Here is a 27,712-nt window from a genome sequence, read left to right as displayed (position 1 = left end):
TCTTGAAGTTTTCCGAGAACCGGAGCCTGTGCTCACCACAAAGGCTTCGACCCTCAGTTAAACGTTTAGTTGCCTGTGCTCCACTTTTGTGGCAAATTTGAATTCACTCTGGGAGGGTGACTTAGAGGAGGAAATTCCTGAGGAACTGTGGGAGAGTACACTCCTCACCATCAGCCTGTGGTCAGATGTGATACATGACTCAGCATCGTCCCCAGTGGATAGAAGATCCATATCGGGCTTTTTTTCACAGAACACATTTTGACTCGGCACAGTCGGAAAATCACAGGTGTAAATAATCAAACGAATGATGGCTGAGTTCCATTTAGCTGCTTCAGTTTCAGGCTCCTGCTATAGACCTTTTTCACATTTGATTTGTCACGGCAGGAAAAGCACAGGTGTTACTTATAGCTTTAACGAACCAGTGAGCAGCGAGCCAGCAGGAAGTCGTGATTCATGTTATTTATTACACCTGTGCTACGATAAGTTAAAATCTCTGTCAACTTACTGGAACACTTGAACAGAACTCAGCTTAATGTTATTAGTGGCACCTGTGCAGCCAAAATGTTTGCAGTGAAAAAGGCCTGTCTGTGATTGGTGCTTTCTGAATCCTTCTACTCACAAGGTGAGATCACGTTTCCACGAAATTTCCCTGCACTGGGCTCCTAGAAAGGACGTGGTGTCACGTTTCTGACGTGGCTAATGAATAAATATCGATTATATTGGTGACAAACTGTTAACAATGTCTAAGAATGAGTAGTCTGGTAGTGTGTTAATGTTCTACAAATGGTGACAAAGCACAGGAGAATAATAATTTCACTATTTCCAAACACTGTGCAGCAGTGTTTCTGTTGGCTGACCGAGCACATCCGTCCCGGTCAAAGTTGAGTAACAGTGAACTTTGACCTGTGAAGCCGGCTGGACATCACACCAAAACAGTAAACACATGCTGGAATTTTTTCCGTCAGACAGGCTTCGAGAGAGGTGATTGGGAAACAGAGCAAATATTCATACGACAGAAATGTAAAGTGACAGCAGCTTTACACACATTTTGTTCCTGTCTCTTCCTACATCACACATTTCCTGAATTTAAAGGTGACTTGATGGTCTTTATGCAACGTGTTTATGGTGCTGGGATAGAAACTCTCAGCTGTCTCTATCTGTGGATCAATAATTTCCTTCAATTTGCAAATCTGAAGAAAAGGATCAATACTCAAACAGACCAGTTTTAAAGTCTTTACAATTCCAGTCTGATCAAAATTGATGCACTTATTATAATTTTTTTTTTTAAATAATTCAAAGCAAATTGAATAGTTGAAGAGCACCATTTATATAAGCTGAACATAACCACACTTTCCTTTTTCTTTTTCTTGTCTGTCTGACCTTGATTATGTATCTTTCTTATAAAATTCAATTTCACTTTTTTTAAGTTATTGAATGCAATTTCTGCTTCTATTTCTATCTCTATTTGGTAACAGTATATTTTAAAGGTCTGTAACTTCCAAAAAAAATTGCTGTTTGGTACATACAGAAGGTTATTATAAGGAAATGAGGACAGCATTCAATTATACTTCAATTTAATTAACTCCAATCAATTGCCAGCAAACACTCCAGTCTCTTAGTCAGTGCACATTTATCTACAAGCAACAATACAAATCAACATATATGAATAATTAAGTTTACAATAATAAATTAATAATGAATTAACATTTACTTTAACATTTATACATCTAATGTATTTTTTATATACCATTATATCCAAATAATTAAAGTGTGGTTGCAAAAACAAACCAGGATCTCAAGGACTCACTTGTCTTTGGACATGCACCTGAGCATGACAGGCTGACGTCACACGGTGACACCGTTTGTGAGGAAGATGATGTTTCATCTGAACCTGCTCTCCCCTACTGAGCAGGACATGGCGGTATGGACTTTCATAAAGGGGGTTAACTGACATAAATTTACACTTTGCAGAAACTATAACGCATCATTTTCGATGCTGATGTTCGTTACTGCACTTTAATAACAACCAGCTGAAGTCGAGACGACTCTGTGAAATGTGCGAAAGGCTTTTAGGTGGAAGTGTTTGAATATTCAAAGCGGCACAGAGCTCATATCAGCTTGATAATCCCGTCTGTCCAGGCTGGCGACATAACAGCAGCCGCACTGACACTGGACAGACTGTTTTGGGGTAAACAGTGGTTTTGTCGTGGCGCTTGTTGACGCATGAGGGCGCAGACAAAGCGCAATGATACAGTGACACCTGTCGTCTCCTCTAAGAGCCCACCAGCTTCAGCCTGCAGCGGGACGTGAGCTGGGGATTATGTTTACAGAGGGATGACAACTTGGACATCAGTCGGCTCAGGGTTTTCTTAAAACTACTTTTTTTTTTTTGTCTTGGAGTCCGTTTAGTGATACAGAAGAAGACTAAAAGGAGGAAAACTGATCCGTATCAGCACCATACAGATAAAACTAAACATATGATATGAGAGTCTCATATTATTCTCCCAACAGACAGGACTGACTTATACGATTATGACTTTGAATGAGTGTATTGACGCTCCAGTATTACAGAATTACAGCTTCTTCCTTCCAATAATATAAACCTTTAATTGACCAGCAGGGGGCGGTGTTGCACTGGAGCAGCCACACAGCGCTGAAAGGAAACATGTTGATTTAATATATGTACCTTTATACCATCTTTGATTACATATCATGTATTGCATACTGCATGTGCAGGTTCATTCTCTGAATAACTGAGTAACTAAACAGGAGGACAATGTAATCAAAACGATGTGTACATCTCTGTAGAGGAGAACAGGTTCAGATCTAACAGGACAGAAACAAGTCAGCTCAGCAGGTCACACAGGAAGATGTTTCTTCACATTTTCATCTGTTTTGCAGGTTTTTGTCCCTGATGGGTTACATAAAGACATCAAGGATATAATTCAGATACTCACACAGATATTTCACACATCAAGAAGACCTTCAGCACAACCGTTCAAGTCCCCTTTGAAATTTTAGCAATGATGAGGGTTTGGTAACTGCATAATGATTTTTATACCTCTTTAGTGTCATATTAATCTAAGCACATTTCCCCCACTCTAAGTTTCTTTCTTTTCTTTTTTTAAAGTATTTTTGAATGAATGGAAACAAGTGCAGCCTGTTCTCTCCGGGTTGAGACAGAAGCTTCGCATCTTAAATGATACTAATACACCAAACTCAGCGGTTAGGATTTTAAAGATTGTCTTATTTCACGGGTCCTGGCTACCTGTTGCTCTTCCAGTTCATTACAAATTCTACTGGCTACTTTTAAAGGCCAGAGAAGTTATATTTCTGACCTTTTGTTGCTTTATGTGCCCTCCTGCTCTCTGAGATCCTCAGATGTCTCATCTGGTGGTTCAGGTCTAGACTTCCACACAAAGGTGACTGAGCCTTCACAGTTTGGCCTCCAAGACTTTGGGTTGGATTGTCTGCAGAGATCAGAGCTGCAAACTTTATTCTTTTTAACACCCTTTATAAGAATTGCTTTTCAGTGAATTATTTATTTTATGATATTTTATTAATCATATTGTTTAAATCTTTTGTTTTATTTTGACCTCTATTGGAACACACTTTATAACTGTGTTTAGAAAAGTTCTATATAAATAAAGTTTTATGATTATATTATTATCATTAGTACGGTCTTTTGATTATGTGATATAAGGCTGCAACTAATGATTATCTTCATTATTGATTAATCTGTCATTTATTTTCTCAATTAATCAATTAGTTGTTTGGTCCATAATGTTCATGGTGACGTCATCAAACGTCTTGTTTTGACGTCTTGTTTACTGTCATAGAGAACTAAAGAAACCGGAAAATATTCACATTTAATGAGCTGGAATCAGAGAATTTGGACTTTAAAAAAAAAAAGACTCAAAACAATTAATTGATTATCAAAATAGTTGGCGATCAATTTAACTAATCGATTATTTGTTGTTGCAGCTCTAATGTGATGATACATTTAGCAAGTTTTTTTTTCCTCTCCAAAAGTATAAATGGCCTCTATTGACTTGTTAAGAAACTATAATTGAGCGTTTTTCGCAGTCGACAACCAATATTTTCATGTTGTTGTTTCCATTTTAATAGAGATGTAAAGGGAAACATAAAAAGGTGAAAATCGAAGCAAAACACAGGAATCACTCTCTTGTCACGTGCTGTTTCGTGAAACGGACATGAACCCATTCTACACATCATAAATTTGTAAATATTTATCGGTTTATTACAGTTAAAAAGATGTATGTACATACAGAACATCACCAAACATGGTCATTTTCACCCATTTGCAAAGTGGCACTCTGCAACTAGTTGCTTTCAGGATAACTGTCTTACAATGGGGCGGCATTGATTAAGTTTTTCATTTTACAACCAAGCACACAAATCGGTGTATTTTTTTCCTCTTTTTCATTTGCCAAATAATACTTAGTAAAAGGCATATATATCCAAAATAAAACAACAGAAGGATGCTTAGTAAAACAAGTTGACGTTGAATTGCTGGTCCAAATCCAAGTTCCTGCTGCCAACGCGCGGCTTTGTTATGTACACAGGTAGAAACACCTCCGACTGGATCTTGGTCACTGTGGTTAGCAATGAAGACTCACATAGAGGTAGTCATGTCTGCATCTGCTCATCCAGTCAAGAGACAACTGACCCAGAAACTTTGCGCTGAACATCTGTTAAATCCGTGTACCCAGATCCCTTTGCTGACATTAAAAGAAAAAAAAAAGGAAAACTGATTATCTGTCGTTGTTGATTTAATCAAATGGTCATAAAGGTTTTGCTTGGTGCGCGTAAGGCAGTCAAGTAAATGTATGGAGATACTATAGAGGGGTGTGTGTGTGTGTGTGTGTGTGTGCGTGGGTGGGATTCGGGGTGTCAGGTAGGTACGCGGTGGGGAAAACAGCTGACGACTTCGCGTTAAAGGGCCATTCCACCAAAACTGACCACAAGAAGTGGACATTTATGTAGTTATGTGCTCTCAAGATGAGAAACATGTGACTCAATATCTTAATTTAACTTTGAAAATTCATATTTGTCTAACAAGAGTCATTATTTCCTTGTAAATAACTACAGATGCTTGATATGAGCATTGTTAAAAAAAAAAATATGTCTCTTAAAGGTTAAATTAACTTTCAACCATCAGTGTGCGTCAGATCTTCCTAACTCAACTCAAAACTGATTTATGATAATAATATAAGAAAAAAATCATCTACTAATTTCTGTTTAGAATAACAATGCAAGTCAGTTTTGGTGAAATTCCCCTTTAATGCCAAAGACAAGTGAGACGCAGGCTAATGCACATCCACTTGGTAGCATAATGGCATTGTCTTCCATTGCACTCTGTTGTCTTTTTTTTTTTTTTTTTTTTTTTTTTTTGTCAAACTCTCGTCACATTACAGATTTGTAATACTGAGTCTACCGTAACGTCAGATTACTGTACAGAGTAAAAGGAAAAAATAAGACAGAAAGAAACTAGACCCAAATTTACATCGTAACGACCAGTTGCTTGTCAAGTACAGTCAGTGGCCATAGACACAAGGAATAGCCAAACAAACACATTTAAAAAAAAAAAAAAAAAAAAAAAAAAAAAAAAAAAAAAGGACCATTAAGGCTGCTTGTCAATGTAGATTAAGTAGGATAAGCATTGACACACAATGCTTCGATACCCTTTGCAATATACAAAAAGGGAGCATTTGCAGATACACCAAACAGCCACTAAATCCAAGTCCTCTATGCAAAACGCCCGATTCTGACCCAGACAAATCATGTCAAATATGTTTTCAACATGCTTGTTTTCCTGTACAAAATAACCAGGCAAGAAAAAGTTGTATGATCCAGAAAGTAAAAAGCAAAAGGAGCGAAATGACTTTGATTCTGCGATGCTCTCCATGGTCTCAAATCACAGACAATAGAAAAATAAACACCAATTATACTCCACTTAAGTTTGGATGCACCAGTATGCAATACATCGTCATCACTTTTTTTTTGATCCAATAACAGGTCACACCTCCAACTGAACGGGCCAGTCGATGATCATCATCTCCTCCTCCTCCTCCTTCATCCTCCTCCTCCTCTTCCTCCTCTACAGCACGTTTAAACTACATTCCAGGATCTGATAAACGTTCTCCGGTCGATTAAGCCCATTTTAGTTTCTTCCCACCTCTCCCACCTCTTCTCAGCGTCTTCATACACATGGCGTTTCTCAACCTCGCAAAATGGCACATGAAGAAGAAAAAAAAAAAAAAAAAAAAGTAAAAACAGAGAGACTGAATGTAAAAATGGGTCACAGCACTCTCGCTGCATACCTAATGCACATCTCACTTTTGAGTACTCGTTGAAGGCATTTTTCACACAATTGTTTACAGCTAAAAGTAAATACACACAAAAAAAAACTTCCAAAGCTTTTTATATAAAACCCAGGAATGCAATGCCTCCGGTGTGTTGTTGAGCGTGAACACAGAAAGCCCTTTTTACAATTTTTTTTTTTTTTTTTTTTTTTTTGTGTGTGTCTTTTTCCGACAGTCTTGTACTGTAACTGCGTTAAGCTCAAATATGCACCTTGTTGTGTTGTCTCATCGTTGTGTCCAAACGATTTGATCTGTGTGAAAACCACCGGGCCTGACCCCAAATCAAAAAAAAAAAGGGGGGTCAGTGGATTTGTCCCTCGTCAGGTTTTGTTTTGTTTTTTTGAGTGAAGTCTGTTATCGGTGTTGGGAGTGGATCGTTTTTTTCCCCGCCTCCCTCACCCCACCCATCAACCCACCCCACCTCCTGTCATGTACAGCATATGTTTCAGTCCACGAAAAAAGCAGCAACAGGTTCTGCTGGTAAATTAGAAGCAGCGGTACATTGTTGTCCCCCCCCCCCCCTCTCTCTCTCCCCCTCCTCCCGACCCGACCTGGAGGTGAGCTGCGGCGCTCCTCGTCACTCCTCCGCCACAGCCCACAAAAAACACACCAAGCTGCTGCAAAAAAAGTAGACCCACACATTTCAATACAAAACAGAATCATGATTGAATATAGAGTTGGGATGCAACACACTTTCAAAAAAAGGGGGGAAGAAAAAAAAAAAAAGTTTGATTACCTTTGTTGGGATTTTTAATGTACAGTCACTTGAAATAATACTAACTGAATACACACTTCATCATTTAGAGGAAAAAAAAAAACACTCAGTGATTTAATGATTTCAAATAAACAACGCTGATCTGAACTGCAAGAAGCCATTTCACTTCGCGATGGAGAAAGCAGGATATGGGAATCTCAAAACATCTCATAGCCACACAGACCCTTTTACAGTTCCTTTTTAAGATTGACAGGATAAAACTTCCTCAAAGAAAGCTTCTTTTCTGAGCCTGCGAAACTCTACATTTATATTTCATTGATACAAATTTACATGATAAACGGTTTGTTTAACAGATAAAATACTTCTTTATGAAACAAAATGCCCCCATTCAAAATAACCAATGAGAGGCTACTGTGTTTGTTTGTCTTGTTTTTCTTAATATAGAGGATGCCAATGTCTTTTTTTTTTAAAAAAGTGCATAAGAGCAGCAGCATAGCTGGGACAGTGTGGGACAAAAGAAGATATTTAAAAAAAAAAAAAAAATTAAATTACAAATCTAAAAATCAAGGGAACATTTTCCATCATGTGATTAAGATTCTTAGGAGACCCTGTCAAAAACAACTACAGAGAAATTAAGGATATTAACAAAAAAAAAAAAAAAAGGAAGTGTCAAGAAGGGGTTACCTGTCAATGTTTTATTATCAAACCTTTTTTGTAGCTCTGATACACTCACCGCTCGCTCCACAGACCCAGATAAGTCTTTTAAAAACGCTTGATATGTTGGTCAATGATCGACTGGATGACAGCTATGCAGCCCAACACTGAAGATAATATCAAACAAGTAAACATAACTAAAAAAAATTGCACTCAAGGCAACAACCAGGATTTGTGTACATATATAAAAACATCTCCTATCATTTATCCCATCACCTATGTATCTTTGACTTTTTTTTTCAATACCTTTTTGTCACACAAAAGCAGTATAGACAGTGGGGAGGGGGTGGGGGGGGTCACAGCACCGCCCGTTTTGGAGAAAAGTCCAACTTGCTTTTTTTTTTCTTCAAGCATGTATGATTGGCATTTCTCATATGTATACATTACTAGCTTTATGTTTGACAACTGCTGCTGCTATTTGTTAAAAAAAAAAAAACTCCAATCATTTTATAACTGATATCGCTTGTTTAAACAGATTAATTCAAAAAGTACACTACAAAAAAAAAAAAAAAAAAATTAAAAACAGCAGTAATAAAAAAAAGTATTATTGAAATAAATTATATCTTTGTATTCTCGTGGACAATTGTGTTTAGAAATGAACCACCGGATCACTCTAAACATAGGCACAGTTTAAAAAAAAAAAAAACATAAAAAAGAAAAAAATGTACAAAAAAAGAAATTACAAACATGCCATCTTGAGACCTTTGTTCTCTGTGGTCAAGAAGCAATTAACACAAGTTATCTCGAGTGAAGATGATGTAAAAAAAAAAAAAAAAAAGGGAATATCAAAAGAAAATATAACAAGATGACAAAGTTAAATTACGGCAGCAGCAGTAAATGTGAAGTTCCAAAGACTTTTTTTGTTTGTTTTTGCATACAATTGTATCCTTGCTCACATAATAGATGCTTGTAATTACTGTAAATACATTGGCAATGGGAGCATGGTTTATATGGTTAAAAGACTTGCCACTTAGCTCACAGTTACTCAATATATAGAACTTTATATATCTTCAGTTTTGGCAAAGAGATGGAAATATTTTCCTCTTATATGATTCGGAATGAAAGATGAGCGGGGTGGGGGGTTGGGTGGGGGGGTTGGGGGAGAGGCTGGGGTCCTAAAATGACCGTAATAAACTCTGGAGTAACACACGAGTCAAGTCTCCAAAGATTCACCTTGTTTCTGCCCGGGGATGGTGAAAGAAACATTTTCCTTTTCTTCCCTCCTCCTCCTCCTCTTATTCCCCCTCCCCACCCCCACGCCCCCCCCCCCACCGACACTGATTGTGGCGAGTCCGTTTTCCTTACAGTGTATGATACACGTAATGGGGGGGGGAGGGAGGGGCGGGCAGGCGAGAGAGGGTGCAGAGCAAGTTGGAGGGTTTGGAGTAAAAGTAGGACTGGGATTTGAGCTGCTCTTGGCTCAGACCATGGCACGGTACGGTCCCTGCATCTTGAGGAACTGGATGATGAAGGAGGGGCCTCCCGCGACGATCTGGGGCGGCAGGTGGCTGAGGGGACAGTTCTCAATGCTCATGATGGACAGCTTGCTGCAGAGGGCCAGCTCGAACGGGAGGCTGTGCAGGTTGGGGTTGTCGTTGAGGTACAGTTCCTCCAGGTTCTCCAGTGTACCTGAGGACCGAGATCACTTACTGTTAGTTAACGTGTGGTTTGGAAGAGACAAAATCATCAAAAACAGTGTCTGAAATTATTATTATTATAAAAGGGGCCCCTCACGCAATAATAACAAAAATGTGTTGCAACTCTGGTGCTGTAAACAAGCTCAGTAGAAGTTATAATAGTCATGATACTTAAGGCGGCGTCTTCAAATTCTTTGTTTTACCTGAAACATCAGACTAAAACCATAAATTGTTCAATTTACTATCCTGTATAACAACAAAAGGCAGCAAATCCTCAGAGTGTTTGCTATTTTTGCTTAAAAATGAATAAAACTGTTCAAAAATGATCAAAATAGTTGCTGATTAATAAATAATCTGTTGATCAAACTACTCGTTTCAGCTCTAACGATGCTTTATTGCTGTATCTATTATTTGTCTCAGCCCTGGAAAGACATGATATGGTTGAAAAAAAAAACTGCGTAAGGGTCCTTTAATTCACATTCCTCCCGATGAACGGTTGTATGGACGAGATCTTAAAACAGCAACGCCGCTGCAGCAGTTGAGGGGAAATCGTTAACGACGCAGAGGGGATGATGAAGAGACTGCAGCGGTCTTCCTCAGGGCTCTGCTACATCTCACAGTTACAGTTAAAGGTACGATTTAAAAGAATATATGTGATGATGTTCATACATTTTTCCCCACTGTCATACTACAAATGTATTCAGATGAACCTTGAAGCCACAGATATAAATGAATTGTGGGCTCAGTCTGAATAGTCTAAAAATACACCCACCTTCAGCTCCTTCCTTCACCCGTTTTAATCTCTGGCTTAACTCTTAGCCTCGGCAGTAACCGGCCAGGCTGGACCAATCGCAGAGGAAGGGTCAGAGGTGGGATAAACTGTGGACTGTTAAGCTCCTAAAATCCTAACAGTTAAGATTAGCTTTTAACAGGAAACGGTGTTACACTTTAAACCAATAAAAGTTACAACTGATTTGTAAAATGAGACGTTCAAAAAGTTCCACCGACGTTAAGAGTTTTGTTCATAGCACAAATAAAAACAAATGATGGTGCATATTAGAGGTTAGTTCACTTAAACCCTTCACTGAAAAACAAATTTTCTGATCACAGAACTTCTTTCTTTGTCATAAGCTGTAAATCCTCTGAACGAGAGGAATTTAGAGGATGATGTGGAAAAAAAGGCCAGAGAGGCAAGAATTACTTTTGTTTTACTTTGTCTGTGCAAAACACTTGTTTGAACAGTTTGCTTAGTTTAACGATATAGTATTGACAAAATTGTGTGCCAGTAATCACATTTGTATTTTTAATTTCTACACACGTCGTTCTGACAGACTCATGATCCGGTTCACTCGTAGTGTCACGTCTCTGGATCAGTTCTGGTTCCCCACCGTCACTGAGAGAACTGTTGTCTCTGATGGAAGTAGATATGTTCATGAAAGAAGTCCTTACCAATCTCCTCAGGAAGGTGTTGCAGCAGGTTCTCCCCCAAACCCAAATGAGTGAGGTTGGTGAGGTGGCCGATGCCTCTGGGTAACGTAGTCAGCTGATTATTTGTCAGCACCAATTTCTAATGAGAGTGTGAGAGCACAGAGAGTTTTTTTTATTTCACAGTTTTATCTTGAAATGATGGATTTTCTGCACAATTAACTGATCAAAGATGTTAGATATTATTAAGAAGGTCATTTTAAAGACACATTTACCTTTATTTACAGCAAAATAAGTATGAAGGAGATAACTGCGTGTCTGGAAAACTTGCCTGTAAATCTTTAAGATAAGCAATTTCATTAGGTAGAGATTCCAACTTGTTTTCCTCCAAGTCAAGCTCCCGTAGCTTTCTCAAATTCCCAATACCGTGTGGTAACTTCTTGAGAAGATTATTGGACAATATTAACACCTGTGGAGACAATGAAGTGACACTGGCATCATGACACACTAGCATGACATGACAAATATTCTACTATGAAATTGAAGAAACAAATCAAAGAAGGTAAATATTTAAAAGGTAATAATGTGTTCATAGCATTTAAAAAGGGACCTATTATGTTTTTCCTTAATTTCAGTCATATATATGATGTTACAATGTCTAATCAGTGTCCTATGAGGATTCTCATGTGTCGTGATCTTGCAAATCCAGCTGCCTCGCGAGGTAAGACAGTGATAGATGGTGATAGACAGATGGTTCATCCAATCACCTGCCGAGTATTTTAAGTGCCCGCCCTTTTTTCAAACAGTTTCCAAGGACGACTTCTCACGTGCTTCTGTTTTACAAACCATCTGGCGCGTCAGGTTAATTAAACATGGCCAAAATGTTAAATAACGAGGTAAACGTATGTAGAAGTGATCCCTGTGAGCAAAAAGCACAAAGGCTTCAGATTAAATCAGGTCTGGGAGACTCCAAGAACTGACGGTGCTATCCATGTTTAGCCTAAAATATTCAAGATTGGTCATTATGTCTCAAACACTTCTCCTCCTAATTATGAGTTGCACAAAATACAGATGAAATTTGCACTGAGACTTTTTTCCTTCCTCTTCACTCAACTCACTGGATGCAGGACTGGCAGAGTGTGCCACCTGTTGTACAATACGTGCGTATCCGAGACTCACCTCAAGAGAAACTAGACCACAGACGTCCTCTGGGATCTTAGTCAGCTGATTGGTGGCTAGGTTAAGCTCGACCATGCTAGTCCATGTGCCGAAGTCCAATGGCAGAGAAGTTAACTGGTTGTCCTGAGGGAGACAATGGCGTGCTTTTATTAGCAAAATAAATGACAATTCAGACGGTCAACACAAGGACAGTGCTGTTCAAGAGGCTGAGCAGACCAGTGCAGTATGCCAGCTATGTCACCTGGCGCCAGGAAAAAAATGTTTACATTGGAGATTTTAAATCCAAACGACATCCAGATGGACATACACCGAGGAACGAGTCGAGGTTATTTTTAAGAGTGTCTGTATATAATATGTCTCGCTGAAGGCCGATACAATCTTCAATATAAGTGATGTTCTGAACAGTTCTCTCAATACAGCTCCGCTCCAAATGGCATTTACGTAAAGCACACAAGGAGACGCAGCTGTCTGTGCACTACATGTAAATGCATTATTTAATGTCAGGATTCTCCCATGTCATGTCGTCTTACTATGACAAACAACTCCAGATGCTCTAAAGAATTATTTAGATTTATTTACCAGATTAATACTTATCACAACTTACAACTTGGTTTTAAGATTTAAAACATCTTTATTACTCATGTAAGTGCTTAATTTCTATAACACAGTATAACATTAGTATGACAAGAAGGTCCAATTCACAAGTTCCCATATGTCTCTTTTTCAAAGCAAACACTTTTACGTTACAGTAGGAAAAGCACAGATGTAAACAATAAAATTAACGATGGCTAAATTCCTGTTGCTTTAGTTTCAGGCTCCTGGTCTTGTGATTGTTTGCTCACTGTCACATCTTACTGGGGAAAAGGCTCATTAATCACAGATTTGAACATCTTATGATGCCCTAACACCCGATTTAAAAAAAAAAATCAAAGTATAAAGCAGAGACAGATAAAAACAGATAATTGATCTCACAGACAAACGTGCACATATTCGTACCTTCATGTTAAGCTTGCTTAACACTTTGGCCCGGGAGAAGATACCAAAGGGGATCTTGTTGATGCGGTTGTGCTCCATGTTGAGGGAGTAGATGGTAGAGAACTGGGATGGTCCGCCCACAGGGTACGACTGGAAGCAGTTCCTCGCCAGTGTCAGACTGGTCAGGTTGACCAAACTTGACAGGAGGCCCTGGTCAAACACAGAAACAGAGACATGACAGAGACCATATGATCAGGACAGGACTCTTATCATAGTGATAGAGTGATATTTTTACACTGGATGCACTAGTGGCCTTCGCCTCGGACGTACACTTATTAGAAAACATTTTACAGCACATGGACAGAGGGGTCTGGGCTCCAACAGGAATTTGTTTTACATTTTCATTACCACTGTGAAACTGAAACAGTTGATGTTAACGTAACAGAAATTAGGGCTGCAACTAATAATTATTTTTCAGTATTATTTAGCATTTATATTTTTGCTTCTACTTACCTCTGGCAACACTGAAATGTTGTTGTTTTCAAGGTTTAGCTCCTCCAGTTCTCGACATTTGGCTAATGATCTGGGGATGGCTGACAATCTATTGTATCTCAGACCTAAGCGATTTATGCTGGCCAGATTGCCTGAAACAACAACAACAACAAAAAAAAAACATCTCTTAAGTTTTTTTACCATTACAACATTTATACAAACCTCGTGCCTTCAGTCATTTTTTAATTAAATGGTAAAATAATTAAACAAATATAGTTACAAAGACACAAATTGAAAGCTAACTTTGCTTTTGAGCCCAAAAACATATTCAAACTGTCATACCTATAGTCTCCGGGAGGTCCAAGAGCTCATTGTGCTGCAAGTCGAGGTTGGTTATCTGTGTGCAATTCCCAATTTCCTTCGGTAGGTGTTCCAACTGATTATGGGCGACATCCAGAGTGATGAGGTTGCAAAGCTCCCCTGCAGAAATATGCACGAGAAAGAACACCAAAAACTCAGACTATCAGTTACTCAAGATAAAAGTCCACTGCCCCACTCGTTTTTCTCACTGCTTTACAGAATCAGAACAATGTTTTGCAAGTGGACCAAGTGGAATTTGTCTTGGTGGCACCGGTTCAGAGTGATGGACTCATCTAAGACTCAACACTTCAACGTTCAGTCATTTGTATGCATAATAAAATATTTCTACACTCTGGAAGCTCAATGCTTTAAAACTCAACGGTAGCACCACTACCTCCCACAGTTATGGGCGATAAGGTTTGCTTCTTGCCCCGCCTAAACTTGAGGAATTCATCCTGTTATTACATGTAGGTTTTACTCACCTATCTCTGCAGGCAGCTGCTTAATCTTGTTCTCCCGGATGCTGAGCATTGTGAGCTTGGAAAGGTTTCGGATGTCCTTCTCCACCGTTGTGATGCGGTTGAAGCGCAGGTACAGCGTGGTGAGAGATGTCAGCCGGTAAACAACAGCCGGTATCTCTCGCAGCTTGTTGTGCCGGAGGTCGAGCATTCGAAGCTTCTTAAGGGAGTCCAGGGAGTCAGGCAAGCTGGTCAGGGAGTTCTCACTCAGGGCCAAAGTGACCAGGCCTGATAGGCAACCCACCTCAGCCGGCAGGCTCTGCAGCTTGTTGCTGTATAAGTAGAGTTCAGCCAGCTGCGTCAACTCCTTAATTGAGGTGGGCAGCATGTGAATGGACCGTTTAGATAGGTCCAGTCTCATTGAGTTCTCCTCCCGGCACTTGTTAAGCTCTTTGATCACCTCGGCATTGCTGGACTTCTTGCGCGTACCTGGTGCCGGGTTTGGCCGCTTTATCGTATTGTCAACAGAGAAGGCAACACCCGGTGTTGAGCTGCTAGTGTCCTTCTTTCCTTCTTTGGCATCTTTCCCTTTGGTCTTCGTTTCTTTGCCACCATCCTTGACTAAGCTGGCCAGAGCCTTGGCCTCCTTTTCCCTTTCTTTCCCCGCTGGACCACCTTTTGGGTCCTTTTCTTTTGAATCTTTTTCTTTGCCTAAAGTACTACTCATGTCGACGTTATCGGGCCTCCTGCAGAGTTGCTCATGAGAGTCTCTCTTGTCAGGTTACTTATGGTTTCGGGAAAAAGGGACACAGACAGCCAAGGAGGCTTTTAAAGAAAACATCCCTGTGCAGGCCCACACATTTATGATTATCCTTGAAATAAAGACCGTGTGATCCAAAGGTTTTTTGGATACTTTTGATACTTTGTTCCTTTATTAAAATGCCATGTGAGAAAAAATCCTTTGAAGTAACTGGATTGTGGCATCCATGGGCCACATGCTTAAGTGTTGGAGCTGCATACAATCCCAGGACCTTTGGGTAAAAGTTCCCTCAGGCTGCAAAGGTCATCAAGGATTTATAATCCCTCGAGGATTTGCTGTTGGGGAAAAGAAAAGGATATTTTGTTCACACTCACAATTTCATGTACACATCTTACTTTAAAAGCTTTAACAACCTTTTGAATATCAACAGTCAAGTGGTCTGCCTGAGTTTCTGGGCTTAGTATTTCTTACTAGTTTCTATCATTCCAGACACTTAATAATATACTCTGAAATACTGTTTGACCAATTAATCGGACTAATATCTGGCATTTTGACATAATCGGCATTGGTCGATGCCTGCAAACAAAAAGTGTCTGGAGACACATCTGCACGCAGCCTCGTCAGTGTGGCTGCTATCAGGGTCCAAAATTCACTTCTTTGTCAACAGGCCAAACGGTCAGTGAATGTTCAGATTTTACCAGCCACTCAATAGATTACCATTGTTTTTTTGGCTGGTGAGTAAATCTACCAGCCACTTGCATATTTTACCAGCATTTGGCTGGTGACTGGTGCTCATTTTGTGCCCTGGCTGCTATGGAACGACGTTAGCGCTCCCCCTTGTGTCAATGTCGCCATTCTTTGCCCAGACGTCAGTGCTTTCAAAGCTCAATATATTTAACTGGCCACTCTTAATAACATATACAATGTTTACTGTCTGATTAATTAGATTGATTCTGGTCTTCTAGTGGGAAAATGCGAACGACGTTAGTTGGGAATTGTAACAAGCCTTCAACCAGCTAAACTAGCTTACAGGACTCGAAAAACAGTTGTATAGGCGTGTCCAGCCCCCACTCCTACTCCTGACGATCTGCAGTCATAAAACATTTATCAGATGTGTCATTTGGGACGGTTGTGAGACTGTAAGCAGTGTGACTGTGAAGCCTTTTATTGTTGGTGAGGCTGTGGTCTGTCGTTGTTTAGCACGTTACATAACATAAACATATTATCTTCATCGATGGCGCTCATATACATGATGATGCCAATGCAAAGTTTGCCAGCAGCACAGTTAACATTAAAAGGCAGCTAACAGAACCTGCTGTCAGCTGAGGCAGAAGATGAAGACAAGATTGATGAACCACTCCACTCATCTCAAGTCAACGATCTGCTATCAAAAGCGATCGATTTGATAGTTATAAGATACCCAACATGCACGTGTGTGTGCGTGTGTGTTCGTCTTTGCTTCGATACACTAAGCTAACTTGGCACAGTGTTTAATGAGAGATAGTTGTGGATTTGCAGGACAGGATCTCCGCTCTGTCACATTGTTGTCACCTCCAGTCACTTGGTAGATGATATGAGCAGGGTGTGCAAAGCAACTGAACAAAGTTATTAGTTTTTTAACATGTCTGATCACTTAGATTGACTATTTGGCAACAGACATCCTGCTAGAAACGTCCATTGTCTTTTCTAAATGTTAACGCATTTGTCCCATTCCCATCCTGTTACTGGCTAGTGTTAAATATATATTATGTTATAATGTATAGAATAATAATGCAGTTGAATGATGTTGCTTCTGACACACTTTAACTTGCTCTCCCTCTTATTAGATTATGTGCATGGAATAATAGAATTATAGATGACTTTTCTTTGTCTTATTTATATTTAACCCAAATACTGACCGTGTATTTTTTCTATTTTAATAATTACAGATGGCTGGACAGAAATCTAGTCCCTTATGGCAGTATTTCACTGAGCCAGGGAAGGCCAATTGCTGTATCTGAAGCGAATTGGTGAGCATGGGAGCTAAAACACCACAAACATCTGGAATCACCTGAAGTGTCCCTGCCTCCCTGCTTATAAAGAGGCACAGAAGAAAAAAGATGCAGCAAGAGCCACCTCCTCCATCCTACTATGACACAGATGTCTGATGCTCAAAGAAAATGGCAAAAATCGGATCCTGGGTCAAAACAAACAGACACTTTAGAAAAGAAATGATTGCCACAGACAACAAGCCCTTTACGGTTGTTTCAGATGTGAGCTTGCAGCAGTTGTTGGATGTAGCAGAACCAAGATAAAGTCTTAAAAGTGAGAAGTACTACCGCAAAGACACGCTGGACAGTGTGCACACAAAGGTTGTTAAGAAAATCAAAGCACTGACTGCTCCAAACAACACTGGCCTCCATTTGTCTTTCACCACAGACTGTTGGTCTGGAGAAAAGTGAATCATTAATGAGTCTAACGTGTCATTTAATAGACGATGACGAGGATAGGAAACAGGTCTTAAATGTCAAGGCCATGGAGAACATGGGGAGTTTACATGTCCAACTGTGGAACAATCAACTAAAATTTTATGGAGACACGGGGCCCTAACGAGGAGGTGACTATTGAGATGAGCAAGGCTTCTGTCTCCTGCATCATCTCAAGCATTGTAGTGATGAAGATGCTTCTTCAGGCAGAGGGTCCCACTGCTAAGGGGATCAGAACACTCTGGGAGACAATAACGCAGAGCTTGGAGAAAAGATTTTCCAAGATTGAGGAGACCAAATGTTTGGTGCTGGCAACACTGCCGGATCCTCGACACACTGAACTAAATAACTAAAAGAGAACAAACCGTTGCCTCTGAGTCTGAACAACAAGCCACCACTGGAGATCAAGGATCGGATCCTAAATGAATAAGGGCGGAGGTCTGAATGTACGCAAACATTCTCGGGGCTCACAGTCATCATCAACTCCCGCTGAGGAAGAGAGTGAGGACATCTCTGACAAGCTGAACCGTTACCTCCGGGAGCCGGTGACTGACAGAAAGACCAGTCTGCCACTGGAATGGTGGAAAGAGAACAAAATCTTGCACCGCTGGCAAGAAGGTTTCTCTGTCCTCCACCCTTCTCTGTTCCCAGTGACAGAATATTCAGTGAGGTTGGTGAGGAGGAACAGGCTCAGTGGAGAAAATGCAGAGAAACTTGCTGCTCTTTACTAGGACTGGAACTTTAAAAACAAAGAGATGCTGCTACTGTTCGCACTACACTAACATCTCTCTCAGAAACAAGAAGATGCTGTTAAATGCTGCTGTTAAGTGCACTAAAACGTTTTTATTAAGTTTTTTTTAAGTTTTTGATGATTGTTTTTTGATTGGATAACTTTAGTGTTAAATAAAATTAATTTAAGTGCAGCAATTTTGTGTCTCATTTGTTGTATTTTATCAGATGCTTAAAAAAACCCCAACAAACAACAACATGATATGGGTATTATATATCGGATATGGGCCACCCTGCTCTCTAAATATCAGCCATTGCAAAACCCATATCGGTAAACTACTACTTTGCAGAGCTGTAATGATTAATCCATTAGTCAATGGGCAGAAAAGTATTTTGATAATCCATTAATTCAATAATAATAGAGTCATTGTTTTAAAGTTCCATCTTCTCTAATGTGATGATTTTCTGTTTCCATCTCTGTAAACTGAATATCTTTGGGTTTTGGACACCTGGCCAAACAAAATAAGACCTTTGATGACATCACCTAGGATATAAGAAAAATGTGATGGATGTGATGTTCAATATTTTATAGTCAAAACTATTAATAGAATATTAATTGGTAGATTAATCAATAATGAAAATAATCATTATATTCCTGGGGCTCATCCATTTGTTTTCTGCCATTTTTGTAAAGAAAGAAATTGATTCCAAATGAAACAGATCAGTTTAAAATGAAATTTTTTTATCTGGATTTTCTGTCTTCATGCATCAAAAACTGCTCACCACAATCTACAGTAAACAGACTCTTCTTGTGGCAGACACAGCTCAGAATATGCTGCTGCAAAGTGCTTCAGGATCGATCCAAATATTTTTGATGGAACAGTATTGGCTACATAAAGCCCACTTCATTTCCGATGCTTTGCTTGCTCTGGTAGGCAGCATTAAAAAAAAAAAAAAAAAAAAAAAATCCTAACTTTGCTCTGTTAAGACAGCTCAGCGATGAGTGAGTGAGTCAATTTCAGTGACATTTTGCAGGAGAACCACAACTTTTAAAAACTGCTGTTAGCTGAAATCTGTGCTAAAGAGGAAGAGAGGCGGTCCAAACCTTCCTGCCACAACAGATCCTCCTTGACATTCCTCTCTTAACAGACGTTATGTATGGTGCTAGGATACCACGCAAAATACTACTATAGAAAACATCACAAAAAACTATCAAAGGTAAGCTGTAATGAAGCCTCTATGTTATGTTTGAGCTTATGTTAAGGTGGGGCTACTGTAGGCTGAGTCTGCAATGTAACTAACCTTCATTATGTAGGAAAAACGAACAAATATAATAAAATAGGAGCCTTAATACAATAATCATCCTTATACATAAGACAAAAAAACACAACAGGTCTGGTGTGTTGACAGTACTATGAGATATGTGGTATTGAGTGTGTTGTGCCAGTGAAAGCAAATCTGTTGAATGTACTAAGCATAACCTCACACCAACTTACTCCTACTAAACAAACATGGCCCAGCGGGTGTTGACATTACTGTAAGCCTACAGCCCCACCTAAACAGGCATTCAGCAATTTTAGCCATCCCCTCTAAAGTCTGTAACGCAACAATCACACTGAATATTTACGTCTCAAAAGACATCCAGACTCCAGACAGAACTCTTTGGATCTTTACATGACAGACTGAGCCAGCTTGTCTCTGTTGCTGTTTGTACCTCCGTGACTGTTTAAAGCTCTCCAGCACTAGTACGAGCTAAGCTGTGGCAAAAAAGAGAGGCAGGTTTGGATCAGGATCAGAGCTAAGCGAAAAGGTTAGGACTGCTGAGAATAATCTTTAGAAGTGGCCTTCAAAGCATGAAGTCCCAACAACAACAGGTCATATGACCTTTTGGGTAAAAGAAATGTTGGGTCAATAGCAGCACCCCTGACATGAGAGAATGCTTAACAGAGTGTTCTGTAAATAAAAAAAGATATCCACTGCTCTTTCAGTCCGTCATAAAGAAGACGTTAACATATAACTGCAATAGACATACCTGCGTGCAAAATTATTTTAACATAAAATGAGAATAGCCAGACCAGCCCTGTTGCTGGGGCCATCTAAACCAAACTGTGCAAGCAATTTCCTTTTATGGTTGTACTCTCTATGTCCCTGCCCTGGTACATAATCTTGTTTATTACAAACTGCATGTAAATGTTATTTAAAGACTCATGTTTTATGACCTGTCCCAACAAAAGACCAAATGAGACCAGAAGAAGAGTTCAACATCAAATTGATGTAGTTCATTTCCTGGCTGTTTTTCTTTTTTTTTTACTGTTTGTATTGATATTTCTCTGTCATTATATCAATACTGACATTTTTGGATAAGAAAACAAGCTTAGTGGTTCTTGCAGCAACTTTTTGTCTTTGTTCACCCAGATCAACAAAATATTAACCAAATTCGAACAGGCATACTCTTAGTTTTTTATCTGTAATCTTTACAAATGCGTGCAGAGGTTTCTGAAAAACAGCACAGAAGTTTGATATTCAGTTTAGCTTCAGCAGAGGGAAGAAGAACAAACAGCAACAGGGTACTAACAGTGTTAGAAAACCACAGAACAATGGCAGCGTTTCCCCCTATATTCATTCTGCCGTGGAGGTAAAACGCTGCAGAATTATGAGCGCCGCTGCTAAAATTTCATACGATCATTAATATCAACGGGCTACTAATGATCATCACTCGCACACTGTGCAAACACGATAACACCCTACGTTATCGTGGAATTGTTTTGAGTGATCGACTAGTGCATCAAATCCCAGAATCCTCCCTCTCCTCGTTCTTTATAGGACATCTACATGAAAGGTACTGTTATAAGAGTAGTGTAGCTCCGTTAAGGAACAGGACAGCGCGTAATGTGTGTGTGTGTGTGTGTGTGTGTGTTTGTGTGTGTATAGCGTGTTTGGGGTTGAGAGAGCGGAGAGAGCGAGCAGCAGAAAAGTGACAGTGAATGAAAAGGTTAGCAGTAAGTTGTCAACCTGGTAGTAAATGTACAGTTCAGACAACAGTGTGTCAGTTAATAAATGCTGCAGCTTCTCAAGACCAAGAAAAGTCTCATCTGTTGCTGCCCCAACTGCTGGAAAAGTGAAGGGGGTTAGTCCCGAAGCCAGCGACAATGGCTTAGCCTGACCTGACCAGGCTCACTTAAGGTGGACTGACCTTTAAGGTAGACCAACTGTTCTCATTTTAGTGACAATCTCAGCCGCCCCTAAACAGAGAAGTGCTGAACTGAGTCTCTCCCAAGTTATGCTCAGCAATCCAACCCTGCCCCAAAGCTGTCAACCTAGGGGGAAGCATTGAATGGGTTCATGAAATTCAGTCACTTTTCAATCCCTGATGAGCATATGGCCCAATGCACACACTCGACAGCATATACAATGAAAAACAATTGATAGGAAATAAGTCATTATTTAAGAGAGTCATTACAGCAGAGTTGAAGGCTGTTGCCGGAATCGCACTTTCTGTATACAATCGCCACATTTATGTAGTCATATGCCTGTCACATGTAATTCACTTGGAAAGGGTACCTAAAAAATGTTTCCTCCACCCAAAAAACATTTTTGTACTTTTAAGTATTTCTTTCATTTCAAGAATATTGTGACATTCATATACAGTTTATTTGAGAAATGACCCCAAACATAAGTTAGAAATCTGTAGTTTGTTTACTCTGGTCCGAATCAGTGGATGAGTTGGTGAACTTATCACATTTTCCCTTTGGTTTGATTTCTTTTCACACAGAAAAAATCTGAGAACATTCACTCTGCTCATTGGTCAGATGTGTCTGGGGCGGCTGTGAAAATGTAAATACAGGAAGAAGGTCCTGAAGAAGGCCCTATCTGTCCAGATATCAACCATGGCAACATATTCTTTGCTAGCATAGGTCGCACCTTGATTCACTTCAGCTAGCTGCCAGCAACTGTTCAGTTTTCTCATCTGTAGATTCAGATCATGCTCCCACCACAAACAAATTGCTCCAGAATTCATGACCAGACTTGTTTTCGTCCACACTTCAGAACGACTACTGTATTCAGATCTGTACAAACTAATCATCCTAAGGGGGAAAATGAACCAGAGTCCAATTCAACCAGACTAACCAACGCAGGTTTGAAAATGACGTCCAAAAACTTGCCGATACACACTCCGTCTGTAAAAACTGGCAAACAACCAACAGCACAAGGACATGAATTTGTCAAATACAGTTGTAACCTCACTGACGACTGGCATTAAAGGCTTTGGTGGTGCACAGTTGTTCTATATGAATATAATAACAGGAGAGCCAGTCTGAGCATAAGGAAATAAATATGCAGAGAAGTTAAACAAACAACCTGTTGGCTGTACACAAAACGGTGGCATCACTTTGTGGCATTACAATTAAAAGTGGCTTGATCAGAAATCTGCACTATTGATGGATGCTATGTGTTTGTTTACAGCATTATCCTTCACAACCTTCTGCTATACTGATGATGGACGGATCATTTTAAAGACGACCTTGTGGGATAAGTTGGCCAAAGCCATAGGATAGTGTTCAATCAACTGGCAAGTGATCCAGCTGTGACAAAACTGCAAACACTGTGAGGTCCATTAAGCTAGGACTACTCATTTAGTAGATGAAAATATGAGGCTCAACCCATATACAGCTTCGGAAACTTTCTAATGCATGTCCATCAATACTAACAACACCATGAAGTGCTACTACACAATTGGACTTCATGGCACTTGCAACCCACATAGAGAATAATTAAGTTTCCATTAAGGATATCTTGGGCCCATCTGATAATGCCAGTGCATTTAGGCCCAAGCAGGACTGTCTAATGTTCTCCAGCTTTTGCTGATCCATTACAATGCTTTTTGGATCAAATGAGAAATGCATCAATATTAGCTAATCATAGAAGACCAGAAAACGCGTGTGTAAAGCAAATATAACAAGGAAATATCTCCAATCCAGCTAATGAGTTGCTGCTTGACAATGCCTTACTATTTTAGTACAAGAAACAACAAACCAGGTATGACCCGGCCTGCCAGTTTAAGTTGTTATTTGTGTAAAACTGAAGGCAAAAAAGCAAAGAGTTGGTGCAGCTATCGGCTACTGCTATACATAGGACGCAACTAGCTCGATGGCTACGTGTGCCAATGACAAATCCTTGGAAACAGATTACCGACAAAACGGTACCAGGTCGGGGAAGTCATGTCACCTTTCGAGATTAATTAATTTACATAAACACCTAAAGAACACATAGCAAGGTTGGTAACACTGTATGGTTATTGGATGTGACGCGGACAGTAACAAAGCTAGAGGCTCCGGTGTGACTGTTAACCTAACATCAACCAGCTAACTAACTGTCGTTAGCCAACTCACGTAGACTGAAAATGAGTTATGTCAGCTAAGTCAGCCTTGAAAGTAACATATCTAAAGCGAGCAATCTTCAAAAAGAGAAAAACACACTGGCTAAAGCTGCTAAAGAAGGGCTGACAACAAGGCAGGAAATAAAAGCAGCTAAGCTAAGTTAAACGTCAATAGCAGAGCAAACGTCAGTGATGCCATACTGCTAACTTGCTAACGTCAGCTAGCGAGAAGTTAGCCCGCCAGCTAACAGTATTTCAGCGAGCCATCGTCTGACTCAAACGAGGAAGAGTAACAGCACGATTAGGATGAAATAATAAAACAAACGGCTATGCTTATACACGTATTTGCTGAGATGGCGAAAAGGATGTCGAGGTTTTCCCTGACATATTTACTCACTTCCAGCGATTAGCTTTCATCTGAAGCAGAGCTAACTGTGTGTGTGTATGTATGTAGGCCCGAGCGGAGCGACCCGACCGCCGCTACTTGGACCGAGAGGAGAGCCCTCTGCTGCGGCCAGCTGAGCGCGATCGGGCGGCAGACACCCAAAGAGACAAGCCGATGATGGGAGGCAGCTGATATCTTCGCAGAGCAGCCACTGACGGCACGCAAGCTGCGGACTAACTGTAACACAGTGCCTAAGCGCCGTTCCCGTATTGAATATTACCCGAGGAAAAAAAGAAAACACTGTGAAAAACAGCGGCCATTCCGAAGCTGAACAAAAGAGTGCGTTCGTACTCGCCTCTGCGAAATGACACTATATCGTTACACACGCCGTAACAAGAGACTGACGAGTGTATTGTGTCTGGAGTGATGCGTAGCCGTGATGTGGGGGGTAAAACGTCCACTGTTACGGTGATAATATAACTGTTTTACCTTCAGAGGTGTGACTCCGCCATCCTTGCTGCTTCCTCCTCTTTTCCTACACTGCTGCTCTGCTCCCCTCCCTCCCTCCCCCGCCGCCAAACTGCGTCATTCGCACGCCTAACCAATGTTATCACGAGACTTTGAAATACAATCAAATATTCCTGGATAAACACTATATGATGAATATTACACATTTATGGTATATATCTAACACATCCTTCCGTGCAAAAATGTATTTAAAAGTTTATCCGAAGCTAATATGAAGCTTCAGCAGTCTAAATTAGTCAAATCAAGTAGATATCATTCAATGTTACAGTCTTTCTAGGGTCAAAGTCCCTCTTTTTTGTTACTTTTAAATGCATTTTTGCACATTTTGGCCCCATCACTTACATTGAAAGCTAATTAAGTGGATCTTTTAATAGCCAGCATGAATTTTGTGTAATAATGATGATGATGATGATGATGATGATAGTAATAAATAAGGTACATGGAAATATAAGTTATATTATAAGTGGGTGGTGGTGAAAGAGTGCTGAGATTTTTACTTCAATCAAAATATTTTAAATTTTTACTTTTCCTAAAAGTACAGAAATATTAGTTTTAAAATATACTTAAAGTGTCACAAGTAAAAGTAGCCATGATGCAGAATGTAATTCAGGTATTTGTACTTAAAAAAAAGCCTATAACTTTGAAAGATGCCCATTTGATTTGTCAACTCAGATTGCCAAAGCCTCATATTCATTTCAGATAAACATTGGAATATATATTTTTTGCACAGATTGAGGGCTGTGGGTTTTGTCTCCTGTCACTTGCATTGAAAGCATTTTATGAAGGGATCTCTTAACAGCCCGTATAGACAGAAGGATGACTAGAGCGAGAAAAAACTCTTTCAATATACATATGGACAAGTGAGTGTTGTTGTAAGAAAGAGTTGAAAAATGCGAACCTGTCATTTATTGTTACAGCTAGTGGAGCAGAATAACAATGCATCATGATTTATAAGATGATATTTTGTATGAAAATCATTTAAAGAGTAAAGTAACTAGTTACTGTAGCTGTTAGATAAATGTGGTGGAGTACAAAGTACAAAATTTGCATCTAAAATGTAGAATGAAGTGGAAGTTTAGAGTAGTGTAAAATGGATATACTCAACCTTACAGCCCTGAATAAATGTATAATACAAATAATACAAGAGCTAAACTTAAAGGCAATTAAAAAGATGTGGATTTATGTATTACTTATCACTGGGAAGAACTTTTTATGTGATTTTTGTATCACTGGCTTCAGTCACTGAGAGAAAATGCTATTTAAAACCACTCAAGGAGAGTCAAATGGCAACAACAGGAAGTACGCTGCTCACTGAGTGCATATTGAATTTGTTATTAATGACAACAGGATAAAGCTAACTACATTCACATCAGCAACAAGTTACTACAACAATTATGTAAAACACCAAACTGAGCTAATTAACAGTGGGGCAAAAGTAACACCAGTCATAGGATAGGTTCACAATTTTTCAGTGTAACTATTCCTCTTGTTCATACTGGCTGTTAAAAGATTCCCTTCAGATGTGCTCACAGTGTCCACAAAATCAGTGTCATCAGTGTGTCCACAGTGTGTCCACACTGATGCAAAAACACATGTAAAAGTTAATGTGAAGCTTATATGAGGCTTCAGCAGTCTGAGTTAGTCACATCAAGTGGATATCTGTCACATTTGCAGTCTTTTTAGCATCAAATTCCCTCTTTGTGTTTCCCTGTTGAGCTGTGGTGGAAGTATAGTACCAAAAAGAGGAACTTTGGCACTAAAAAGACTATAATGTTGAAAGATATCTACTTCATTTGACTAATATTGATGGCTGAATCTTCATGTTCGCTTCAGATAACGTTTTAAATACATTTTTGTACAAAAGGAGGCTGGATTTTGGCCCTCATCACTTACATTGCAAGTGCATTATAAAGGGATTTTTTATGGCCAGTATGAAAAGGAGGAATGATATGTTTCAACATGTTCAACATGTTTGAACATGTTTCAATATTAATTTGGGAACTTGACTATTGTTTGAAGACAGACTTTAAAAATTGTGAACCCGTCCTTTAACATTTCCAGTAGTGTTATTCTGAGAGAGGCCTGCAGGTGGCGGTAAAGCGCTGTGACTGTGAAATAAAGCGAAGAAGAAGGTGACGTGATTCTCGTAGACGCGTTGGCTTGACAACCGCTGTAATCTTTGCGTGGTGCTAAAGGTGGGTTATCAAAGATTCTGATTTATAAGCAATAATTTTGATGTAGACTTAACATATTTACACACACGACAACAGAAGGATACTGCAGTGTATTGTCAGAAGTATTAACTACCTTTAACCGGGAGTTGCATTATTGAACGCTACTATTAATTTAGCTGGGCCCATGTAGGCTAACGTAACGTGGACACAGTAAGCGCCTGAAGCTGGCTATTAACTGCTAGCTATGTGAAAAGGCTCTTGATTTTCTCCAAATGTTTTAGTGATACCAGCGATTCTGTCTGTCACTTTGCTTCAAGGTTAACGTTAATGTATTTGGACATTTATTGACGTGACTAGATGTATCAAAACCTTTTTGTAGAAATAGGCCGAATCTATTTACTAAATGTAAGATGCCCTGAAATAATATAACTACGTTTGGTGTTTGTGTTGCTCCATAAAGTAACGTGACCATTCAACATTTCGCAGCATCTAAATTTCACAACACACAAAAGGACAGCACTACTTTATTTCTCCTTTCCCACTACTGTGTTGTGTGGTTTCACTGTTATTGATCTACTGATACGTGACTAGCTGATATCACCAGCTGGCTGCAAGCCAAATCTGACGATCTTTTCTATGACTGAGCCTCCATTATCATCAGTATGCATGTAAATATACTGAAGTTCAGACTAAACTGCTGCCTTAATCCTGATGAAATGCTGCCTCCTTCAATTCACCAGTTGCAACCGTCATATAACTGAGTCATTAGTCAGATCGATCGATCGACAGAAAAATAATCTGCAACTATTTTGATAATCTATTTTTAAGGATAAATGCCATAAACTTGCCGGTTGCAGCTGTTCAAATGTGAGGACATTAAGCTCATAAATGATAGTAAACTGAATATCTTTGTTTATCGGACAAAAGATGACGTCATTTTGGGCTCTAAGAAG

The 27,712-nt window shown here is 39.5% G+C and overlaps 1 protein-coding gene and 1 long non-coding RNA gene across 3 annotated transcripts; both read right to left on the bottom strand.

The window, feature by feature from the left end:
- Positions 1 to 4,235: 4,235 nt before the first annotated feature.
- LOC122976906 lies at positions 4,236 to 6,773 on the bottom strand. The gene is made up of 2 exons (XR_006401168.1): positions 6,047 to 6,773; positions 4,236 to 4,742 (listed from the first exon to the last, which is right to left on the bottom strand). It is a non-coding gene; the product is annotated as an uncharacterized LOC122976906 (long non-coding RNA).
- Positions 6,774 to 7,185: 412 nt separating this feature from the next.
- Positions 7,186 to 24,617, bottom strand: shoc2 (SHOC2 leucine rich repeat scaffold protein). 2 transcript variants are annotated; one of them, XM_044345930.1, is made up of 9 exons: positions 24,547 to 24,617; positions 14,366 to 15,436; positions 13,866 to 14,003; positions 13,545 to 13,675; positions 13,053 to 13,241; positions 12,057 to 12,179; positions 11,209 to 11,346; positions 10,902 to 11,019; positions 7,186 to 9,444 (listed from the first exon to the last, which is right to left on the bottom strand). In XM_044345930.1, the coding sequence occupies exons 2-9, from the start codon at positions 15,066 to 15,068 to the stop codon at positions 9,236 to 9,238; spliced, it is 1,749 nt and encodes a 582-aa protein (XP_044201865.1). In that variant the 5' UTR covers positions 15,069 to 15,436; positions 24,547 to 24,617; the 3' UTR covers positions 7,186 to 9,235. The 2 variants fall into 2 exon arrangements, with proteins under 2 accessions (XP_044201865.1, XP_044201863.1); XM_044345928.1 differs by lacking the exon at positions 24,547 to 24,617 and adding an exon at positions 24,070 to 24,487.
- Between the last annotated feature and the right edge of the window lie 3,095 nt (positions 24,618 to 27,712).

The sequence above is a fragment of the Thunnus albacares genome, chromosome 3 (genome assembly GCF_914725855.1).
Source record: "Thunnus albacares chromosome 3, fThuAlb1.1, whole genome shotgun sequence".
Taxonomy (NCBI): Eukaryota; Metazoa; Chordata; class Actinopteri; order Scombriformes; family Scombridae; genus Thunnus; species Thunnus albacares.
The sequence above is the reverse complement of the archived record's forward strand: the minus strand, read 5'-3'. Positions and strand labels throughout refer to the sequence as shown.

Excerpts from the sequence above, each read along its gene's own strand:
- shoc2 (XM_044345930.1), bottom strand. The coding sequence starts at position 15,068 with ATGAGTAGTACTTTAGGCAAAGAAAAAGATTCAAAAGAAAAGGACCCA. Across the intron at positions 14,004-14,365 it reads GCAGCTGCCTGCAGAGATAG|GGGAGCTTTGCAACCTCATC; the intron begins GTGAGTAAAACC and ends ATATTTCTGCAG. Across the intron at positions 9,445-10,901 it reads ACACCTTCCTGAGGAGATTG|GTACACTGGAGAACCTGGAG; the intron begins GTAAGGACTTCT and ends CTCGGTCCTCAG.